Source organism: Xiphophorus couchianus, chromosome 7, assembly GCF_001444195.1.
Source record: "Xiphophorus couchianus chromosome 7, X_couchianus-1.0, whole genome shotgun sequence".
Lineage (NCBI taxonomy): Eukaryota > Metazoa > Chordata > Actinopteri > Cyprinodontiformes > Poeciliidae > Xiphophorus > Xiphophorus couchianus.
The window spans coordinates 21,148,343-21,167,342 of record NC_040234.1 but is presented as its reverse complement, the minus strand read 5'-3'; the positions used below and the strand labels follow the sequence as shown (position 1 = coordinate 21,167,342).

At 36.9% G+C, this 19,000-nt stretch overlaps 1 protein-coding gene across 6 annotated transcripts in view; it reads right to left on the bottom strand.

Moving 5' to 3' along the window:
* epha3 (eph receptor A3) overlaps window positions 1-19,000 on the bottom strand; it is a 111,200-nt gene that overhangs the window by 29,741 nt on the left and 62,459 nt on the right. For all 6 annotated transcript variants that reach the window (XM_028022801.1, XM_028022806.1, XM_028022800.1 and 3 more), the window contains 3 exons: window positions 15,010-15,165; window positions 11,376-11,735; window positions 5,684-5,808 (listed from right to left, as the gene is read on the bottom strand). In XM_028022801.1, coding sequence (XP_027878602.1) covers window positions 5,684-5,808; window positions 11,376-11,735; window positions 15,010-15,165 — 641 coding nt within the window. The remainder of the gene's footprint in view (window positions 1-5,683; window positions 5,809-11,375; window positions 11,736-15,009; window positions 15,166-19,000) is intronic.

Sequence of the window (19,000 nt, the reverse complement as noted above, 5' to 3'; positions counted from 1 at the left end):
AGGAAGCTTCACGCTTCTTCATGAGGAAGAGCTTTAATGGTACGCAAAGCTTTTCAAACATGTACGTGTCTGAGGAGGAAACTGATACACCAGACCTGCGCTGGAACGACTTTTCATCACGACTATAAATCTTAGGCAGCCTGTCACAGGGCAGTGATTGAGACAACATGTGATCCTCTGAAAATAAAACACAGGTGTGATGAAACAACAAGAGAGGGCGGGAGACTATTTGCATTACACAATATAGACGTTTCACTAAAATCCTGTTAGGTTTTAACAAGGCCCCTGTGTTCAGCTTCGCCTTGATAGTCCAAACAAAGCTGCAGCTAATTACAGCTCTTATGTGTGCACATGCAGTCATGGATGCACAACAGAAGTCTTGCAAATACCTGTTTCAACAGGCATTCCTTTTGTTTAAGACTAAATAAACAGCTTGAACTCGATTGGTTTTTAAGCTATCTCAGCTTTTTAGATTAGAATGATAAAAAGTACAGAAGCAGTCAGCAAAGTCTACCCCCACAAATTATGTTTTCACAAAGTGCCCTTGTGAATGTCTTAGTAGCTGCAGAGCGCCCCTTCTTGCCAGTGGAGGCGACCGACAGATCATATAGATCATACAGGTCTACTGAAGATGAAACACATCTTTTCTTCTGGGAAGCTTTCTGGTTGGGAATTCCCAAGAATATCACCAAAGCTGTGTAGATCTTGCTACGTGTGGGATAGGAAATGAACAACACGAGGGCTCTAACACGTAGGACATTTGAGCTGGTAGTTCCATAACTGTGTGACATATAAATAAGGTATGTAGGGTTGGAACTTATTTTAGAAATTAAAACATGTCACAGAGTGATGCTTGGCCAGAAGGATACTGCTTTAAAGTTTGATGCCAGAAATTCCTGATTAAGTGTCTGCAGACCAGGAATGCAAATGTGTTAAATAGATCATCTTTAAAAAAAATCCCTATGAAATGTTTCATTTATGTCCTTTGCTGTGCCAGGTGTTCCATTAACAATCAATCACTTTAAAGAGCATTTTGTAAATTTTTCTCATGAACTATTGCTACTTCATTAACTTTTCCACATTTTATCAAGTTAGAACCACAATTTTTAATGCAATGTACTGGGATTTAGAAGTCATTAACATTGCAACATCGTGAAATGGAAAGGCAATGATAAACGGCTTACAAATTCGAATTCAAATGAAGATCTGAAAATTATGGTATCTGTATTAGTCCTGCTTTGTGTTGGTTTATCATACGAAATATGTGGTTATAATGTTAAGATACAGTATTTTGAATTATACTACTTATTATCTATGCATATTATCTTATATTTATTTCTTTCTAAAGACCATATACACACAGGTAAAACTACATATTTGTGTAGATTAGAAAAAGAGACATTTCAACTTTTCTCACAATATAACATGAATTTAGACAAAACCTTTCATGTTTTAGGTCAGCTATGATAATCAAATATATTGTTAAATGCTGAGTTAATCCAAAGAGATACAGAGCAATCATCATTGCAATATTCTTATCACAAAGGACAGCTTAGAGTGCAATAAGCACTGGCAAAAACAGTATAGTCACAGCGTTATGAGTTTGCATTTTACATACTGATGAAATATTTAGCCAGGTGGGCAGAGTCTGGCGGAAGCAGGTGCTCTTACCAGACACACATGACATTGCTCAAAATACTAAATGTCAAAGACTGATGGAAGCACAGAAAACATAGAGAGGAAATAAGGAAATAGGCACATATCACACCTGATAACATCACAATATTTACCAATATTATATCACAAAATTATTTAATATGCTGCTACCTTAAGTAATATATTTTTAAATCATTTAGAGAAGCCCAGGTGATGATGTTCTGGCTTTGCAAGCTTCTGATAGGTTAATTGAAAACATGTGATTTAAATGGGGGGAATGTCTCTAATAAACTTTAACCTTCAAATCTACTTCATTATGAGACATCATGATACAATCAAAAGAAATCACACAAAATAATATGTTTCATTCTTGTGCAAAGTTTCCTGATTTATACAGATGCCATATTCATATGTTTACCAATTCTACACAAGTCGAAGTATCCATTATAGCGCTCAGAAAGGAGAAGGATTCTTTGTCTTGGTGGAAAGGTGTACATCAGCATTAGAAAATCAACAAAAGACTATGTGCAGATGCTGACTGACACTGGAAAGAGAGTGTCATTATCTACAGTGAAATATGCCCTGAACTGATATGGAATAAAAGGTCATTTATATTGTAAGAAGCTATTACTCCAGGAGCAACATGGAAAGCCAGCTCACAGTTTGCATATGTTCTCAGAGACAAAAACCTTAACATATGGAGAAAGGTCCTGTGGTCTGATGAAACTAAAAGTGAAGAGTTTGGCCATAATAACCATCATTACATTTAAAGGGAACAAGAGGGATACTTTAAAGTTTGATAACACCATCACATCTGTAAAGTCTGATGGGGACAGCACCATATTATTTGAGTGTTTTGCTGCAAGAGAAATGGGACTCTAGACCTTCCCAAACTACATGGTGACAGTGAAAAAGAACATTATGAGGAAATGTTAAAGCAACATCTCAAGACAGTCAGGAAGTTGCAATTTGGATGCAAGCATGTATTCCGATTGAACAATGATACTGATCACAATGTAAAAGTGGTGCAACAACAACAAAGGCAACGTTTTAGAGAGACAGTCAAAAAGTCCTGATCTCAATCTCAAATGTTTGAGAGTAACTTTAGATGGTATGAGAGAAAATAATAAACTTAACATGACTTGACACGACTTTACATGACTTCAAAAATAAAACAGTACCAACTGCAATAAGGAAGGGCAAAAATGCAAGTCAGCAATCAGAGGAAGCTTGTTGAAGGATACCTAGCATGTTTGACTCAATCACACAGTTTAAAAGGCAATTCTAGAATAAAATTAATGTACTCTTCTGAATTTGAAGATTGTTAGAGCCAAAACAGTGATCTTTCTTATTAAGTTTAGCTTAATTTAATGTTAAATATAATATAAGGAAACAAAATATTTTGCCTTTTATTAGGTGTAAACATATGATTTTCAACTCTGCATTTCTATAAACTTCAATGCTAAACTGAAGTATGATTTTTACAAAGAAAACTTTGTGTTCAGATTTGTGCACCGTGGGCCCTAATAGCTGGTATGCTCTGTGAGAATCTGCATGCTACACAAAGGGGCCTCTCTCTTTCAGTGATCTAGGAGGAGTCTTGTCTAGTTGGTCAAGTTCTGGTTTCTGGAAGGGAGAGCTTTTTGACAAGGGATTAAAATCCTTGGACTGAACATTTATTTTTCTTGAAGGTTTTCAAATACTGGAACTTGGTGCAAAAGCGTCAAGATTCTCCTTTCCGTCTATCGTCTGAACTCCATAACAGTTCTGTTTTTAATTATAAAGGGTTTGCCATGGCAGAGCATATGCTAGAATTTCAGCAATCCCCGTTTACAATTAGACATGCAAAGAGATTTGACCCTTTGTTTTTAACTTTTCTTGTTTTAACATCTAAGAAAAATATATCAAAGAAGAGAACAGAGTTCAGGAAGCAAAGAGCTTCTGTCAGCTTACTAATCAAGACATAAAGGGCCACCATTGGCATTCAAGCAATATGATCTGAGTTACACTGATGCTCACACATACACATGCATTAATACACAGAGAATAGGCCAGACTGATTAAACTTGCATCCACGGCTAATTACACCATCAAATGTCAACCTAGCACAGCATCGGCGCTGAAAGCCAGTGTAATTCGTTCTGCACTAATTTCCCTCACAGAGAAATGAGGGGCCCCACAGATGCATTTACTGTCTGCCATAAAACTTGTCTCCATTAAGGAGCTAACTGCAGAGGAGAACAGCATGAGAGATTAAGGAAAAGAGAAATGAAGGATGAAAAATAAAAATGTGTTCAATGTAAGGGGAATGAGTATAAGGCATAAAAAAAAAATAAAGGAGGACACAAAAAAAATATAGTAAATATGGTAAGAAAATGGTTGTTTTAAAGTTTGAATTAAAATGCAGGATCTCTCTTTGAGCTGAAAGCCATTTGGCTGGGTAGTGAGATTGTCGAAGTGCGCCAAATATATTTCCAAGCTCAAGTGCTGATACAAGACCTAGAAAAGTATGAGTACAGATTCAGCTTAATATTTAATAAAAAAAATAGAAAAAGCACATTCCTTGACATGTGTTTTATGAATTTAGTTAAACTTTGGGGGATGGAAAATGCTGAGCATTAAACCTTTTTCAGACATTAATAATAAAAATCACTATATTAAAAAAATTAAAACACTGACACAACAATTTCCCTAAGGACAGAGCTTAAAATACTTCCATTAAATAAAGCTAGTACTGTTCAAGAATACCTTCCTGCTCTAATTGTGCTGTGTCTGCAGTGTTGTCTGCTTCACTTTCATCCACTTCCTCAGTGAGTCACTCTTCTTGTCAAAAAGATTACATTCGGGAAGCTCTCTGTCGTTTTAATTATATTATGCCATTGCATCCTGTTAAAGACTGTTGTGTACCAATGGATGAACAAAGACATAGTCGCCTTTTGATCAGTATCTCATCTCTGTAAGCTGGAATCAAGTGGTAGTCTTTGATATGGTTGATATTAACTCCGAGGACAGAATACCTTTCTATCAGTATAAACACTAAAAAAAAACAACAAACAAAAAAAAAACACGTAACATTTGCATCTCAATTTTTTTTTGCATAGATTGTTTGTATTGTTATTTGACATGATACCGAGTCAAAGTTAAGGCCCTGAAAAAAGGGTCCAACTCAAAAAAATGTAGCTAATTTGTTACAATTAATCAAAGTCAATCAAACCTAAATAAAGTAAGTCTGACTAATGTAATTTGATTAGATGTAACAAATTAATTCCATTTCTTATTGTTGGAGCTTCATTCTCTTTTTCCAGTGACGTTATGAGTATTTACTATGTGCACCCGTTCATGCGATGTGTATGGGGTATGATCAAGTCTCATGGTGCTTCATGGCTTGTTGTTGTGTTTGAAAACTGTTGATTTCTAAGTATAATTTTTAAAGCAATGTACCGGTACACAAAAACAACACCTACAGGCTCAAAACTGGTCAACACACTATTTCTTCTTGCAGCTAATTGGTCGGCATCATTTTATGGGAAACGCATAGGAGTGTTTTCATACCTGAGGTGTTCAGGCTCTTTTAAACAAACTATAGTTAGTTTCCCTCTTTGGTACAGTTCATTTATATAGACATGACCATAGCAATAACACTAGGGTATGGAGAAAAACAACCATACCAAGATCGTTTGGATGAGGTGATCTCAGTTCGGTTCCAAAGTTTAGAGAAGTTTGTTTGTGGTGTGAATGGGATCTGACCTCAGTCAAACAGAGCTTCCAGGTGTACACTGAAAACGTGAGTCAATGCAGTAGAATAAACAAACTCATAAACAACAGTGGAATGTCTTTTTCTTAAAGCATACTAGTATGTGCTATATGCATTTAATTGCTTCAGTCAGTTCTAAGAAAAATCATTTAATATATTTTTGAAAATGAAATCTAGCTCAAAAGAGGGTCTATAGATCACCCTTCCTTCTTTGAAGACACATGGACTAAAGGTTTATGTTATTATGACCCTTTAACTATTTTCTCCACCAACCTTTTCATAGTATTTAATCTCATAGTCCAGGATGATGCCGTTGGGTCTGTCTGGTTCCTGCCAGGACAATGAGATGCTGTTTCGAGATGTCTTCTCCTTTCGGATCACAGTTACTGGAGAGGGAGCTGGGCCAGAGACATAGACAGACACAAGGTGTAGGAGGGAGAGAGAAGGTTCTGTTAATGTAAGGTTCAATGGAAGTTCAGGGTCAGGTGCTGAATACTGGAAACTGTCTGTAGCTCCTATTAGCCTAATTCAGTTTGCTGAATTGTGAGGGTGAAACATGGACAGAATCAAGACAGACAGATAGATTAGATAGATAGATAGATAGATAGATAGATAGATAGATAGATAGATAGATAGATAGATAGATAGATAGATAGATAGATAGATAGATAGATAGATAGATAGATAGATAAAAATTATTATAGTTTGAAAAACAAAGAATATAACCCATAGCTCTACCTATAGATTTTTCCTAGTATCTTTACCAGTACCCCTTTTTATAGTACTATTCTTTCAACTGAGGGAGCTTCAATAATATATGATAAAATGAACAAGGCTTTAAAGACTCAAATCTACTTCCAAACATTTCGGAAAAACAAAAAACAAATAATACACCAAAAACGCCAAAGATCCAGCAACTAGCTAACTAAATAAGTCGCTCATTGTATTATAAAGTATAGTAAAAAATATTCATAGTCTCATAGACCAAACTTTAGCCCAAATGTCATAATTTGTCTGTCAGATTTTACCGCAGATTCTATTATTTCAACACATGTTTGGAGGGCCTGTGATACTTTTCTGTGGAAACATTGGGAACCTTTTACTTCATTGTCTCCCTCCACTGTCCTCGTCTCTTTTGGTTTGTTGAGCTCGTCTCCTTGCCAATTTTCCTTGCCAATCCTTCACCCATGCATTGCCTTGCCTCAGGGAGTTCACATGGTCCCAATCTAGTGATTCTACACATCTCTCCCTTTATCAAGCATTGCTTTTCTCCCTCATTCTGCTACTCTATTTCTATCTCTCTCTCTTTTGCTTTCTTTCTCTCTCTCCCTCTGTCTTCTCACGCCCTCTCTTATTTCCCTTTTTTTCTGCTCTCTAATTGCCAGGCAGCTTCGGGCCCAACTCAGCATCTGAGGCATCGACTTTTAATTTTATTAGACCACAGGAAAAAACATGTTTGTCTTTGAAATGTTCAAGCCTCTCTTGATTATGATTATATGGCCACAGAATGCGTCTGAGTGTGCATATGTATGCTTGTGTGTATTTCTGTGGGAAGTTATTTTTTCTCCTGTAATGAATCCAGATGGGTAGAATCTGCTTCTATACCCCCATGCGCCTCCTTTCCTCCTCCTCTCCCTTTGGCTCCGACAGCGGGGTGAGGCTGTGCTTTTTATTGGCTCTGTGGTTTATGGTGGTAATGATTTACTGAGTCTGGGTCGCTTGGAGGCAGCTTCAAGTTCCTCTCCTCCTTTTTTTTTTTCCACACCCCTCTTCTATCTCTCTCTTAATGTCTATCGCCAAGCACTTAAATTCCTGTCACTCTCTTTTTCTGTCTAAGGCAAAACTGTAAAAGTGACACAGCACAGAATTCATATAGTGGCTTTCAAAACTGACAATTGGTGTAATTCACGTTAGGAAATAACATACAACAATCGGGGGCAGTGGATAATGATTGTTGATTGTGGGTACTGTCTTTTAAAAGTGTTGTTACCATTTTAACTTTTACATATTTTCTCATAATGATACCATAGAAAAGTAGGCAGTGCAGGGTATGTACCACATACATGTGAAATTAAATGAACTTTCTTTTTGCAAATAAACACCTGAACAATGGGATGGTCATCTTTGTTTGGCCTCTGTTTACTGTGTTAATCCTATAAGACACACTGTGCATGTGTAACCAAATGAGTAACTAGAGTTCCTGTGTGCAATTTATATCTCAGTATTTAAAAATTGCTGTTATTTAAAAGCCTCAGAGGAAAAAAAAGTAAACTGCTTTTTTTAAGATCAAAGAACATACAAGACAGGTCAGTGCTCGGTTATGCAATGATATCCCAAATGTTCAACTGTACAATCCATCATCTGAAGAATGAAGTACAGCACATCTGTAAACCTATCAAGACATGGCCATCTACCTAAACTGACTTGCTGGCTGAGGAGAGTGTCAATCAGAAAAGAGGTCGGCAGGCCCATAGTAACTCTAGAGGGACTTCTGAAAACCACAGCTCCAGTGAGAGAATATGTCTCAGGGATCTTCACTCCGTAAATGTGATCTTCGAGGGTGAGTGGCAAGCAGAAAGACAATGTGGAGGGAAAGCTTTAGGAAGTGTCAGGGACACAAACATGTAAGAAAGGTGCTTTGGCAACATGAGATCAAATTCAAAGTTTTTGTCCATGATGCAACAAGCTATGTGTTAAGAAAGGCTAATGCTAAACATTGCTCAAAACTCCCCAGAGCTGCACTGAACATGCTAGTGGAAGTGTCATGTTGTTGGAATGTTATTCAACTCAATGAACATGAAAGCTTGTCATGTTTTTTGGAGTGATGAATGGAGACAAATATATGACAATACTGGAATACCTGATAGAGACTGGAAAAGACATAAAACTTAAGAGATTATTCACCTTTTATCATACTTTTTGATGGTATTTTCCAACAAATTTAAAACTGTGGTCGCAAAGTGAGAACACTTTGAAGGAATTTGACTTGTGAAGGTATTTTAAGTGTTTAAAGTAATCAATACAAAAACTGTGACACAAACAGCCATGTTACATCAATATAATAGTTAAAATGAGTTTTCAAGATGTATCAGTCCAAATATAATGCTCCCATGCTTCCTTGTAACAACCCTGCGTGGCAAAGTTCAACTGCAGTTACATCTCACCAACTCTATTCATGTGTGGATCACAGTTACTGTGTTGTTAGCATACTTATGACTGCAAGTGGAGGGCAATGGAGGAGAGAGGAGGAGAGCTATCTGACAGCACCTTGACAGGCCAGCCAGGACACACTGCTCCTTCCCAGGGAAACACTTAATCCAGCTTTTAACAGCTTTGGCATCTATAGTTGTGTGCGTGTGTGTGTGTGTGGGTGGGGGGGGTGCGGGGGGGTGTGCTTGCGTGTGCACGCCTGCGTGTGTATTTGAGAAAAACTAGCAGACGGATAGGGCTGGTGCCCTGACATACCTAATCCTTGTAAACTCTCAGGGTTGATGGAAGGTGTGCAGCTGCAGTCTGAGATATTTGTTAGAGAGCAAGAGGTCTGTGTGTGTCTGTTTTGAACCGTGGGCACAATGTTAAGATGCGTGCTTTGTGTTTTTATGTATGTGCTGCCATGTAATTTAACTCTGTGTTTGCTAAGTACTGATAAAGGAGCTGATTGCTCAAACATTGGGTTGGTGTTTAAAATTCCTAGCACATGCAGGCCTCTTAGTAGTGATAAGCCTTCTTCAAATCTAATATATATTCACATTGGCGGAGAATACCCTGACTAATAACACGGATTATGAAGCTTGCTAAAGAAGGTTTTAAAGCTTTACTAAATGACCTCTTCGTTCTCAGTTGCATTGTTTTTTTGATACTTGATTTTTAAACACAGTTGACCTTTATCCTAATAATAACTTGTTTGTCATTTCTTTGATCTCATCTGCACTAACACGACTACACACTGAAAATAGACACTCTTTTTTCTATGACACAAAAGAACAGCTAATGGAAGACATGTTATAAATCCACTTGCAGCAAGAAACAATGAATATACACTTTTACTCAATGTCAGCTACTAGGGATATAGTTTGTTATTGCTTTTATGTGAAAATGAGGGGAGGGGCAACAGAAGTTTGCTTTTACATCTTATCAGGTAATTTAAAAATAAAAAATTGCAGGCATGTCCTAAATTGCAATGAAGAGCTCCAAGGGCCTTCAGTGTATCGAGCTTTAAGAGGACCCAAATATAAAAACAGAAAAATAAATTTAAGTTTCAAGTTCCAATCAATCAATATAATTACCACAGTTTATCTGTGGTAGAATAGTGTAAAACCAAATTGATTCTGAGTTTGAAAGATATTTTGAACAAGGAAAAAATGTCAGTCAGAAACTCATGAGATGATGATAAAGTAGAATATCCTGCATTCTGTTCTGAATACTTTCAGTCTCAAAATAAATCACAGCAGAAATTCTGATAAATGTTCTGATCAGCCTGTGGGTGTTTTCATTATCTGCAATCAAGCTGTTCTACAGATGGTTCACACACATTGAAAAAGAAACTGAAGATTGAAACAAAAGCAAGACAAAAATAGTATTAAACTACAATGTAACCTTACTCTGTACATACAGTTTTAAAGCAAAGATCTTGCCTTTTTCCAATCATTTTTATTGTGATGAGTTTGATGTCTGTGCATACTAGATCACCTGCTAATTGTTTCACAAGGAATTCCTTTGTGAGAGAAATGTCTTTAACATGTCTCAAAAAAACCAAAAAAATTAATAAGAAAAATGTTGTTAGATGTGGCTTGGCTGTGCAAAGGGACAGTTAGAAAGAAAAATGACTTCGAACAATTGAGGAACTTCACCAAGAAGGATCAGGGATGTTGGAGAATAAACTATTAAACTGGCAGCACATTTAAAGACTGTCTGTACAGAAGGAGAGAAGAGGAAGTAAAAAGGAAATACAACGTAGCAAACTAGAGCTAGATCTTTATGCATTCCTTGCTCGAGTCAAGGATTTCTGAGGTTTGGCACTAGATTTATTTCATCCGTGGAATTTCACAACAATGGTTCTCTTTGCCTCCTTGTTCTTCAAAGAATGTGGATAGAGAAAGATGTTTGTATAAAAAGATTGATGGGAGATTTAGGAGGTCATTCTTATGGTATTGGACTTTTTAAAGAGAAAAGACAGTTCTTTAGAAAGGAAGGAGGTTATATGATGCTAGTCGTTAAACAAGAGAATTGCAGTTGGGAATCGGCTTGTAAATGTCCAGATCTGATGGCTTGAGTACATATGTTTGGAGCGTATCAAATTTAGGTTGTTATTATATGATAAGAATCATAGGATATACAGTGAAATGTTCTTCTGTTCGTATATGATGTTCTGCAGCTGTTAAACATTCCTTTGTTTTTTCTAGAATCTTGTTTTGTTTTACCTTAGAGGATTGCGATCAAATCCACAAAAATGTGTCAGATATCACTTCTAGATTTCCTTATGAAACAATCAGCTGAGTGAGAAATCCTAATCTATAAAATTGGGGAGTTAAGATGACAGTCTAGCCATCTTCTGATGTTTACATCCAGCAGCATAATCCATTATGTCCCAAAGTTCAGATCATCTCAATTTGGTTTTTTGAACATGACAATGAGTTCACTGTATTCCACTTGCTTTAATAGTCTCAAAGATTTCACTCACTAGATCAATTTGCAATGTGTGGAAGAAAAAATCTTAATATGTATTTGTAGTTGTCAAATATTTAGCAACTGCTTGATGCTTTCATGTCAACATGGACCAAATTAAACATATTGTTAATTATATGCCACAAAGAATTAAGACATTTCTTTTTCAAAACTGATGCAGTTCTAATGGCAAAGAGAATCCAATGAGGTACAAGCAAAGTGTTCTTAATACAGTGACTGGTGAGTGGTTTAAAGAAATTAGTCAGGCTTTTATCTGTCTAACTGTTTAAATCATTCCTACCTGCTTGATTGGTGGTAATGGTGACAGCAGCATATTGTCTCATTTTGGGAGCCAGTGATGATACGCCATTCTGTGCTTCAATCTCGAAGGTGTAATTAGTATGAGCCAACAGGTCACCCACTGTCACGGTGGTGTTGTGGAGACCAGTAGCTCTTGGCAGAAAGCGGACATTGCTTCGACAAGGCTCACAATTCAGAGTCCCACCGGTGCTCCCATTGGCAGCAGCACCCCGGCAGCGTTTGCAGAGGACATTAAAAGTGATATCCCTACGTCCTCCTGTGTCCTCTGGCCAGCTCCAGTCCAGGATAACTGAGGTCTCGTTGATGGAGGAGATCACATTCCGGGGAGCAGAAGGAGGTCCTGGCGGGAGGATAAAGGAAGAGGTTGAGGCAAGGTGGAGGTGTCAATTCAATTTACAGAAGGGAAGAGAGTTTGGGGTAAAAAAATGATATTACAACAGAAAGAGGGGAGTAAAACTGTTTAGTATACACCAGCAATCTAACTATAGAGAATAATGTTTCTAGCAATTTCATTTAAACAATGGTAATTAGATTTATGACAAATGCTTTGTCAACACAAGAGATGACAATGTTTTGTTTATAATTGCATGTCTTGTCATTATTATTCTCTTTTAAGATTTTACTTTAAGACACATTATGTCTCTCTTATAAAAGGATTAATATGTGTACAATTAGTGTACAGTCATTCAAGATCCCTCTTTGAAAGCCTGACAAATACAGTTTGTATTCATACTTCAGCTGGAAGCATGAATACAACAGAAAATAACTCATATCTTCCTTCAGTTCAACCTGTGAGCAATCTGGAGTTGTGAGCCCCATTCAACAGTGAACCCAGCTTGTTATCTCTCTGTGCAAGATGTCTGAAGGTGGCACTGTGTTTATTGTCATGGAGAGTGAACTTTAATTTGAATTTGATTGTTCATTTCAGCTGGTGGATAAAATCCTTTTGCCATTTCAGTGGGAGCAGTGGTGGGAAGCAATGCTCAAAGAAGCTGAGCCTCCAATTGCCTTACAATAAATTACTCAATCGCTGCAAACCTGATGTGAAAGGTATTGAAGCCTTGGAAAGAGGTCAATGTGGTCAGTTCTACTTAAAATTCCCTAGAGACTAGACCCGTCGACAGCAGTTCACATCTGCTAACTGGTACTTTCACACAAGACCAAGGACTAGACAGGACCCAGACTTTAAGCTTTAAATTTACGCTTTAAGTCTTGATTCAAATTAGCAGACATTATAAAAAGATTTTTGGAATACAATTGCCTTGCTTCAGATGTCATAAAACACATCTTTGAACAGTAAATCAAATATGTATTTTGTCTCAGAAACATTATGCATTAAAGAAACGAGCAAGAGTGTTTCACATTTTGTCTTATGACTTAATACTGGTCAGTGTATTATTTCAGTTTGTGCCAGTTTTCTTCTCTGAAACTACAAGAAAAGAAGGGTATGTCAGAGCATTTGTCAGAAAAAAAAACAGTCGTTCTTGAATAACCTTTTGACTGACATATAAAAGTACAATGTGCTATTACAAACAGATTTCCAGATCCTCAGATCAAATCTGTGAACAATGCACAGAAGACAAAACAAGACTGACATATAACTCAGTTAAATAGTGTCCAGGCAGGGGAAGAAAAGAAAAGGAAATGAAATGTTTAGATTGTGACTTAAGATAAAGTCCTTTGTTTAAATGGTTTAAATAAATTCTGCAGCTAAATTCGGTTTCAGATTTTTTTTGATAGATTACTTTAAAGAAAACCTATAAAAGGTTAAAGTGAGTCTTTTCAGTATTTGCAAGTCTAAAAGCAATAATTTGTGGTGCAGGTGTTACAGGACGTCCAACATTAATAAAAAAAATATAAAGGCAGATTCCAAACATGGAAATAAGCAAACGCTATTAAAAAAGGGCCAAAAAAGTCATAGCACAATATGTACAGTTTAGTTCGACACAAATAATGTATATTTAAAGTAATGCAAAAACTAATTACTTTGGGTAACAAAGCTGCTAACACTGACATGTCTAATATGTTTGATATTAAATAGTGAAGAATGGTACACTGTAGTATTTCTCCTCAACTGTCTGTGCTAACAGTTTAATTTTCCCTCTGCCCGACTTTCTTTTCCAAGAATGTAAATTAAATTTTCCGAGTCAACTTGAAACAACCTCTAGAAGGCTGCTAACAGTAAATTTCCTCTCCTGAGATAATCATGATCATTATCTCCTAACAACTCATCAATTCATTTTCATCTGTTGCGTTGCTCCAACTGTCCCAGTGAGGTGAAATTTGCGTAGTTGACAAGATGATGTTGAGATAATCACAACAGGGACCTTGCGTGACTGTCTTTCTAATTAAGATTCTGTCTCTGACTGTAGCCCCTGATTTATACTTTCTACTGTTCTCCACACAGCCCATTTTGTAACGGATGGATACATAATCTACCATCAGGGAATGGGATGATTTATAGTTTTGAAGTGAAAGCATTTTGGAATGCCTGCAGGAGGCACCTGCATCTGCAAGCCAACCTCAGAAATTTCTATATTAATTTCTCACTTAACTTGAAAATACTTGGATGTTCTAGGATATTACAAATTCATAAATTTGCAAGAAAAAACTTTGATTTTCCATGATGAAAGACACAGATTCATCATAAAAATATTGATAATAATTTTAAAAAAACTTAGGATATTGTCTGGCATTGTGAAGTCAGAAATTTGTAAGAAAGGAACTCATACATTATAGTTTGTATAAATAGATCATTTCTAAAACGTGTTACAGCTGGGTTGGTTTTCTGTATTATCACATCTCCCAGATACACACTTGATGAAGTCATGTCGCATCTTCTCCCTCTCTGTCCAAGACATTCTGGATCCTGTTTGAGGTGTTCACGGCAAATGTTCTGATACAGGAAAAGAGTCCAAATGGACCACTCACATGTAGAAGATATCCAGATGTGCATCTCATAATTTTACCAATTCAATGTTACAGGACATTTGGGATTATTCAGCACAAATGTCTTACTTTCTAATTTCAATAAACTTCTAAGTTTTAAATTGAAATTTCAGATTTTTCAATGTCAGAGAATTCATTTTAATTAACTTTTAATATGATAAATGCATGCTTTAATCATGGAAAACAGCTTTTTTCCCTCACATTTACGACTTTTTGACGCCAGAGAATATCAAAGTTTTGTATAGTAATTATGCAAAATTAATCTAGAAATTTCTGAGGTTTTTAGGTAGAAGTGTACATTTCTGTGGCCACATTATTTCTGTTTTTATTTATAATGGCCCTTATACTCCCACTTCCATTATTGTCTTGAAATTCATCCACAGTTGGGCCTCCAATTAACTCAAATATTGTAATTTATCTCCAAGAAGTTTGCAAACCCATAACATAATCATCTGGGGTTCCCAAAATGTTTAAAGGAATAAAAATCTTAGAGTATGTGAAACTCTGAATTTGAAGGAGGTAATAAAAAAATGTATGTAAAACACTTTTGGTATCCATGTACTTCTAGAGTAAAAAGCGGATTGTTCTGGAAACTCCACACATATTGATGTGTTTGATATTAACCAAAAATGTTTATGCTAAGAGAAGTCTGAACACACACTTACGAGTACATGCCATGGAGGCAGGATCTCCTTCAGCCCGAAAATAATTTTTCTCACAGCCACAGTGCAATGACCCCTCATGGTGGGAGAAGCTATGAGGCGGACACTTTGAACACTCCATGTTGCCGTGGGTAGATTTGTAGAAGCCAGCCCTGCACACTGGAAACAAAAGAACACAGACAGATACGTGAGCATCATGCTGAACCAGCACATCGACAGCTATATAATAGCCTGATTCTTCTTCGGGGCAACTACAACAATAGCAAGCACAAAATGAAAGATGGGGAGTGTTTAATGCAGTTCGTCTGTCACACACGCACAGACACACCCCCGCACATAAACAAAGCGTGGGAAAAATACTGAATGTACTGTAAATCTGCAGTTATTGTACCAGGGACTTGCTGAATCCTTGTAAAACAATATTTTTCCGAAACATCTTTGTCTCTGTAGCTCTCAGAAGGCACAACATGAATAATGCAAATTGTCCCCTTAGATGAAAAGGATGTTCTCTTTAAATATCTGTGGTATTAAATTTGCACTCAGCAGCTCTTTTAACTCCTACTCAACAAAATATGTTGCAATCCGCCCAACTGGGGTGACATTTCACCAACCTATATTGAATTTGAAATTAAATGGGTGACGGTAGGAGGGAGAAATCAAGGGGAAGGGGAAAAAAGAAATCGGATGTTTTATTTTTTCCCCCTGTAAATTCTTCTCCAGCTTGGTTTCATTTCTTCTTGTTCTCGGCTTCTTTCTTCTTCCCAAAAGATTTAAATCCCTATTATTCTATGTCGTCCCACTCTGAGATGAAGAACATTTGAACCAACAGAATTGTTTTTACTGACATACCTAAGCTGCTCCGTTATATGTTAACCTCAAGATCACCATGTCTCTAAAAACTAAAAACAGGCACTCGATCCTTTATAATAAAACCATGTTAAATCACTTAATGATTTAATAAAATTGAAGCGATTCAATCACAAGTACTTAACAGTGACGTATGTTAACAAACAAGCATGTTTTCTTTCTGTCTTTCTCAAACACACATACTCGTGTACCTGCACACAATATTAAATAAATGGCTAGCAGCAAAAGCAGCAAGGCAGCAGAATGTGTGGGCTCAGCAGAACAGGCCTGACAGATCCCAGTGGTAGACAGCGCTGTTCTGCAAAAGCCAACACTCCCATATCCATCACTGACACTGCCACGCCAAGGTCCCCGCGCTGCACTAAATACTCAACGCATACATGTGCACGACTGCGTGGCAGCAGGTATGCTCCACTGTGTGTGCAGGGTAACAGGAGGAGGAGTGGAGTTTAAATAGTTCTGTGCGCTCCAGCAACAACAAAGCTCCCTGACAAATGCAGGACAGACCACCGTGATTGGAAAATACAGTGTGAAATTAAAAATGACAGCCAGCATTCCTGGCCAATCAGGTAGTAGAAACTGTAGTGGATGTTGGGTTGTGGAAGTAATGTTCCTGGGATGTGAAAAACACATCAAAAGAAGAAGGCAATCGGGATAAGCTCAATGTAACAAATATTCAGAAACAAAATTTGACATAATATGTCCAGCCCAAGCATTTCATCGCTGTATATCACTAATCAAAATTGCCAGAGCTATTTTAATGAACCATAAACCACTGGATTTAGCTTCAACTAAACTTATTGGAACACTACGATGTGAGATAAATCTGTGTTACCATGAAAAAGGAGGTCGTGGGTGGAGAAAGAGCAGAACAATGAGAGCGTAGCTGTCCAGACTTTTTAGTCAACCTTTACGTTAACAGAACAGAACGTCTCGGGCCCTCTTAAAAAAAAACAACGAAGAAGAAAGAAACAGCTCCTCTTAAAGGCACAGCACAATGGACCTTACCAAAGGGGCCGCTTTTCATTGGCTGATGGCCATTCTACGTGGTCACGTGTGTGGCCTTCTCACAAACAGACGCTTCCCGTTAGCTAAGTACAACATAATGGCAGAACTGATACAACTTCTACACCTTGAAGCCTGTCTGCTACACAGTCTTACGTTAGCTAAACAGTTCAATATGCAATGTGTGCTGTATCTGACATACACTAAAGATTTTATTTTAGCAGAAAAGGCTTTGGACTAAACTGTTACTCGTGTTAGCCACGTTAGCACCAAGTACAGCTAGTCAATCAACCATCGCTGTGTTCAGGGAAGCGCTGATTAATAATCGAGAAATAAATAAAAAGCCTGGAAACTTGATATCGTAACGGACTGAATGTTATGCTTTTAACGTAATCTTTGCTCGTCTTGCGGGGAGCAGGCGGTTGCCAAGGTAACAGGTGTGCTTAAACTACAAAGAGAGAGAGAGAGTAAAAAGGTAGGAGTGGATTTTAATTGATCACCTGTTCGGGTTATTTTACCTTTGTTTACCTTTACTGTGGCGCATTACAGCCGCTGTAGTTTCTAAACGTTGGACTAATGACCTCGTTCGTTTGTGAGCATACGTCATTCACAACAAACATCAAATAGAACAAACATATTTCATACACAACAAATGGCTTCTACCGTGGTAATTATGTGAAATTAAATTAATTATATCCCAGCTTCAGAAGATTTGTCTTTACCTTTACAGAGCTCTCTGGTTCCTCCTATCAGTCTGTAGCTTCTCATATTGACGTCATCAAACCAAATTTCAGATCTACCATAACTGACTGACACCTGCTGGCCTCAGGTTTGCAACCAGCTTGTGACTGAGAAACCAGTAACCTCCTCCCAGATGATGACATGAACTTGTTAATTCCTCTGTCCATTGTAGTAGCTGATATATTGTGAAAATCCGGTAGAAATGATGCACTAATCGAGTCATGTTTACATAGAAACAACGCGCCGCGAGGCTTTGCTTGTGAGACTTATGGTCACGTGGGTCGGTTGTGGGCGGAGCTTGGTAAGGTCCATTCCTTAGCTATGAATCAACTTTAGTAAGTAACCCATCTTGTATGTTACCACATTAATTGAAAAGGAAAAATAAATCATCTTACATTATCAACTAATTTCAACTTTATATATATATATATATATATATATATATATATATATATATATATATATATATATATATATATATATATATACTGTATATATAAATGGTAAGCCACTCAAATGGAAACATTAAGATTTTGATATTGATGTTGATAAAAAAAAGTAATTCAGATTTGTGTTTTAAATTTTAAAATGTTTAATAAATGTGCATTTTTTTCACTTCGGCTGCCTGGACTTCAGCCATCTGGTTTTAGCTCTGAAGCCAAACTTACTGGCTCCAATCTAAATGGAAACATAATTAAAACAAAAATGTTAGCATATGGGAAGACATCACAGATAGGAATGTGATGCTTTTATCTCTGCTAAATTGTTACACTTTTGGAGGATATAAATGTGTTTGGCTAAAAATACCTAAAACGTATCTATACACCAGATTGTTGCTTTTTCTCAATGCTAAACATTGGGAATAGAGGGATGTCCCTTTCCCCCATCAATAGTTCTTAGAAGTGTGATTTGTTCCAAGAACACCTCCTCTCCTAACACTTCAAACATGCCAAACTCACATATAGTTTGCACTTTTCAGTTGTTATTTTTGTACTCCTGTTTTCCTTTTGGAAATATAATAAAACTGAAATGAAAACAAGAGTTTCTTTTTTTTTCTTAGTGAACAGTGCCTAGTAAAAGTATTCACCCTACCAGTTCTTTTGTTACATTACAACACCAGGGTTTTTCATATTTTATTAGGATTTTATGTGACAGGCCAACACAAAGTCGAAGCCATGAAGCAGATGGGAAATATCTGTTTTTTAAATTTTATTTAAAAGAAAATGGAAAAGTTTGGCATGAATTTGAATTTGCTTTACTCTGGTATTTTAATCAAATCCAATGCCTTTACTATTCATCCATCTATTAAATAAAGTCCACGTCTGTGGTCAATCAGGAGGAGCTGCGGAGATCCACAAGTCTGTTTACCAGACAACTATTA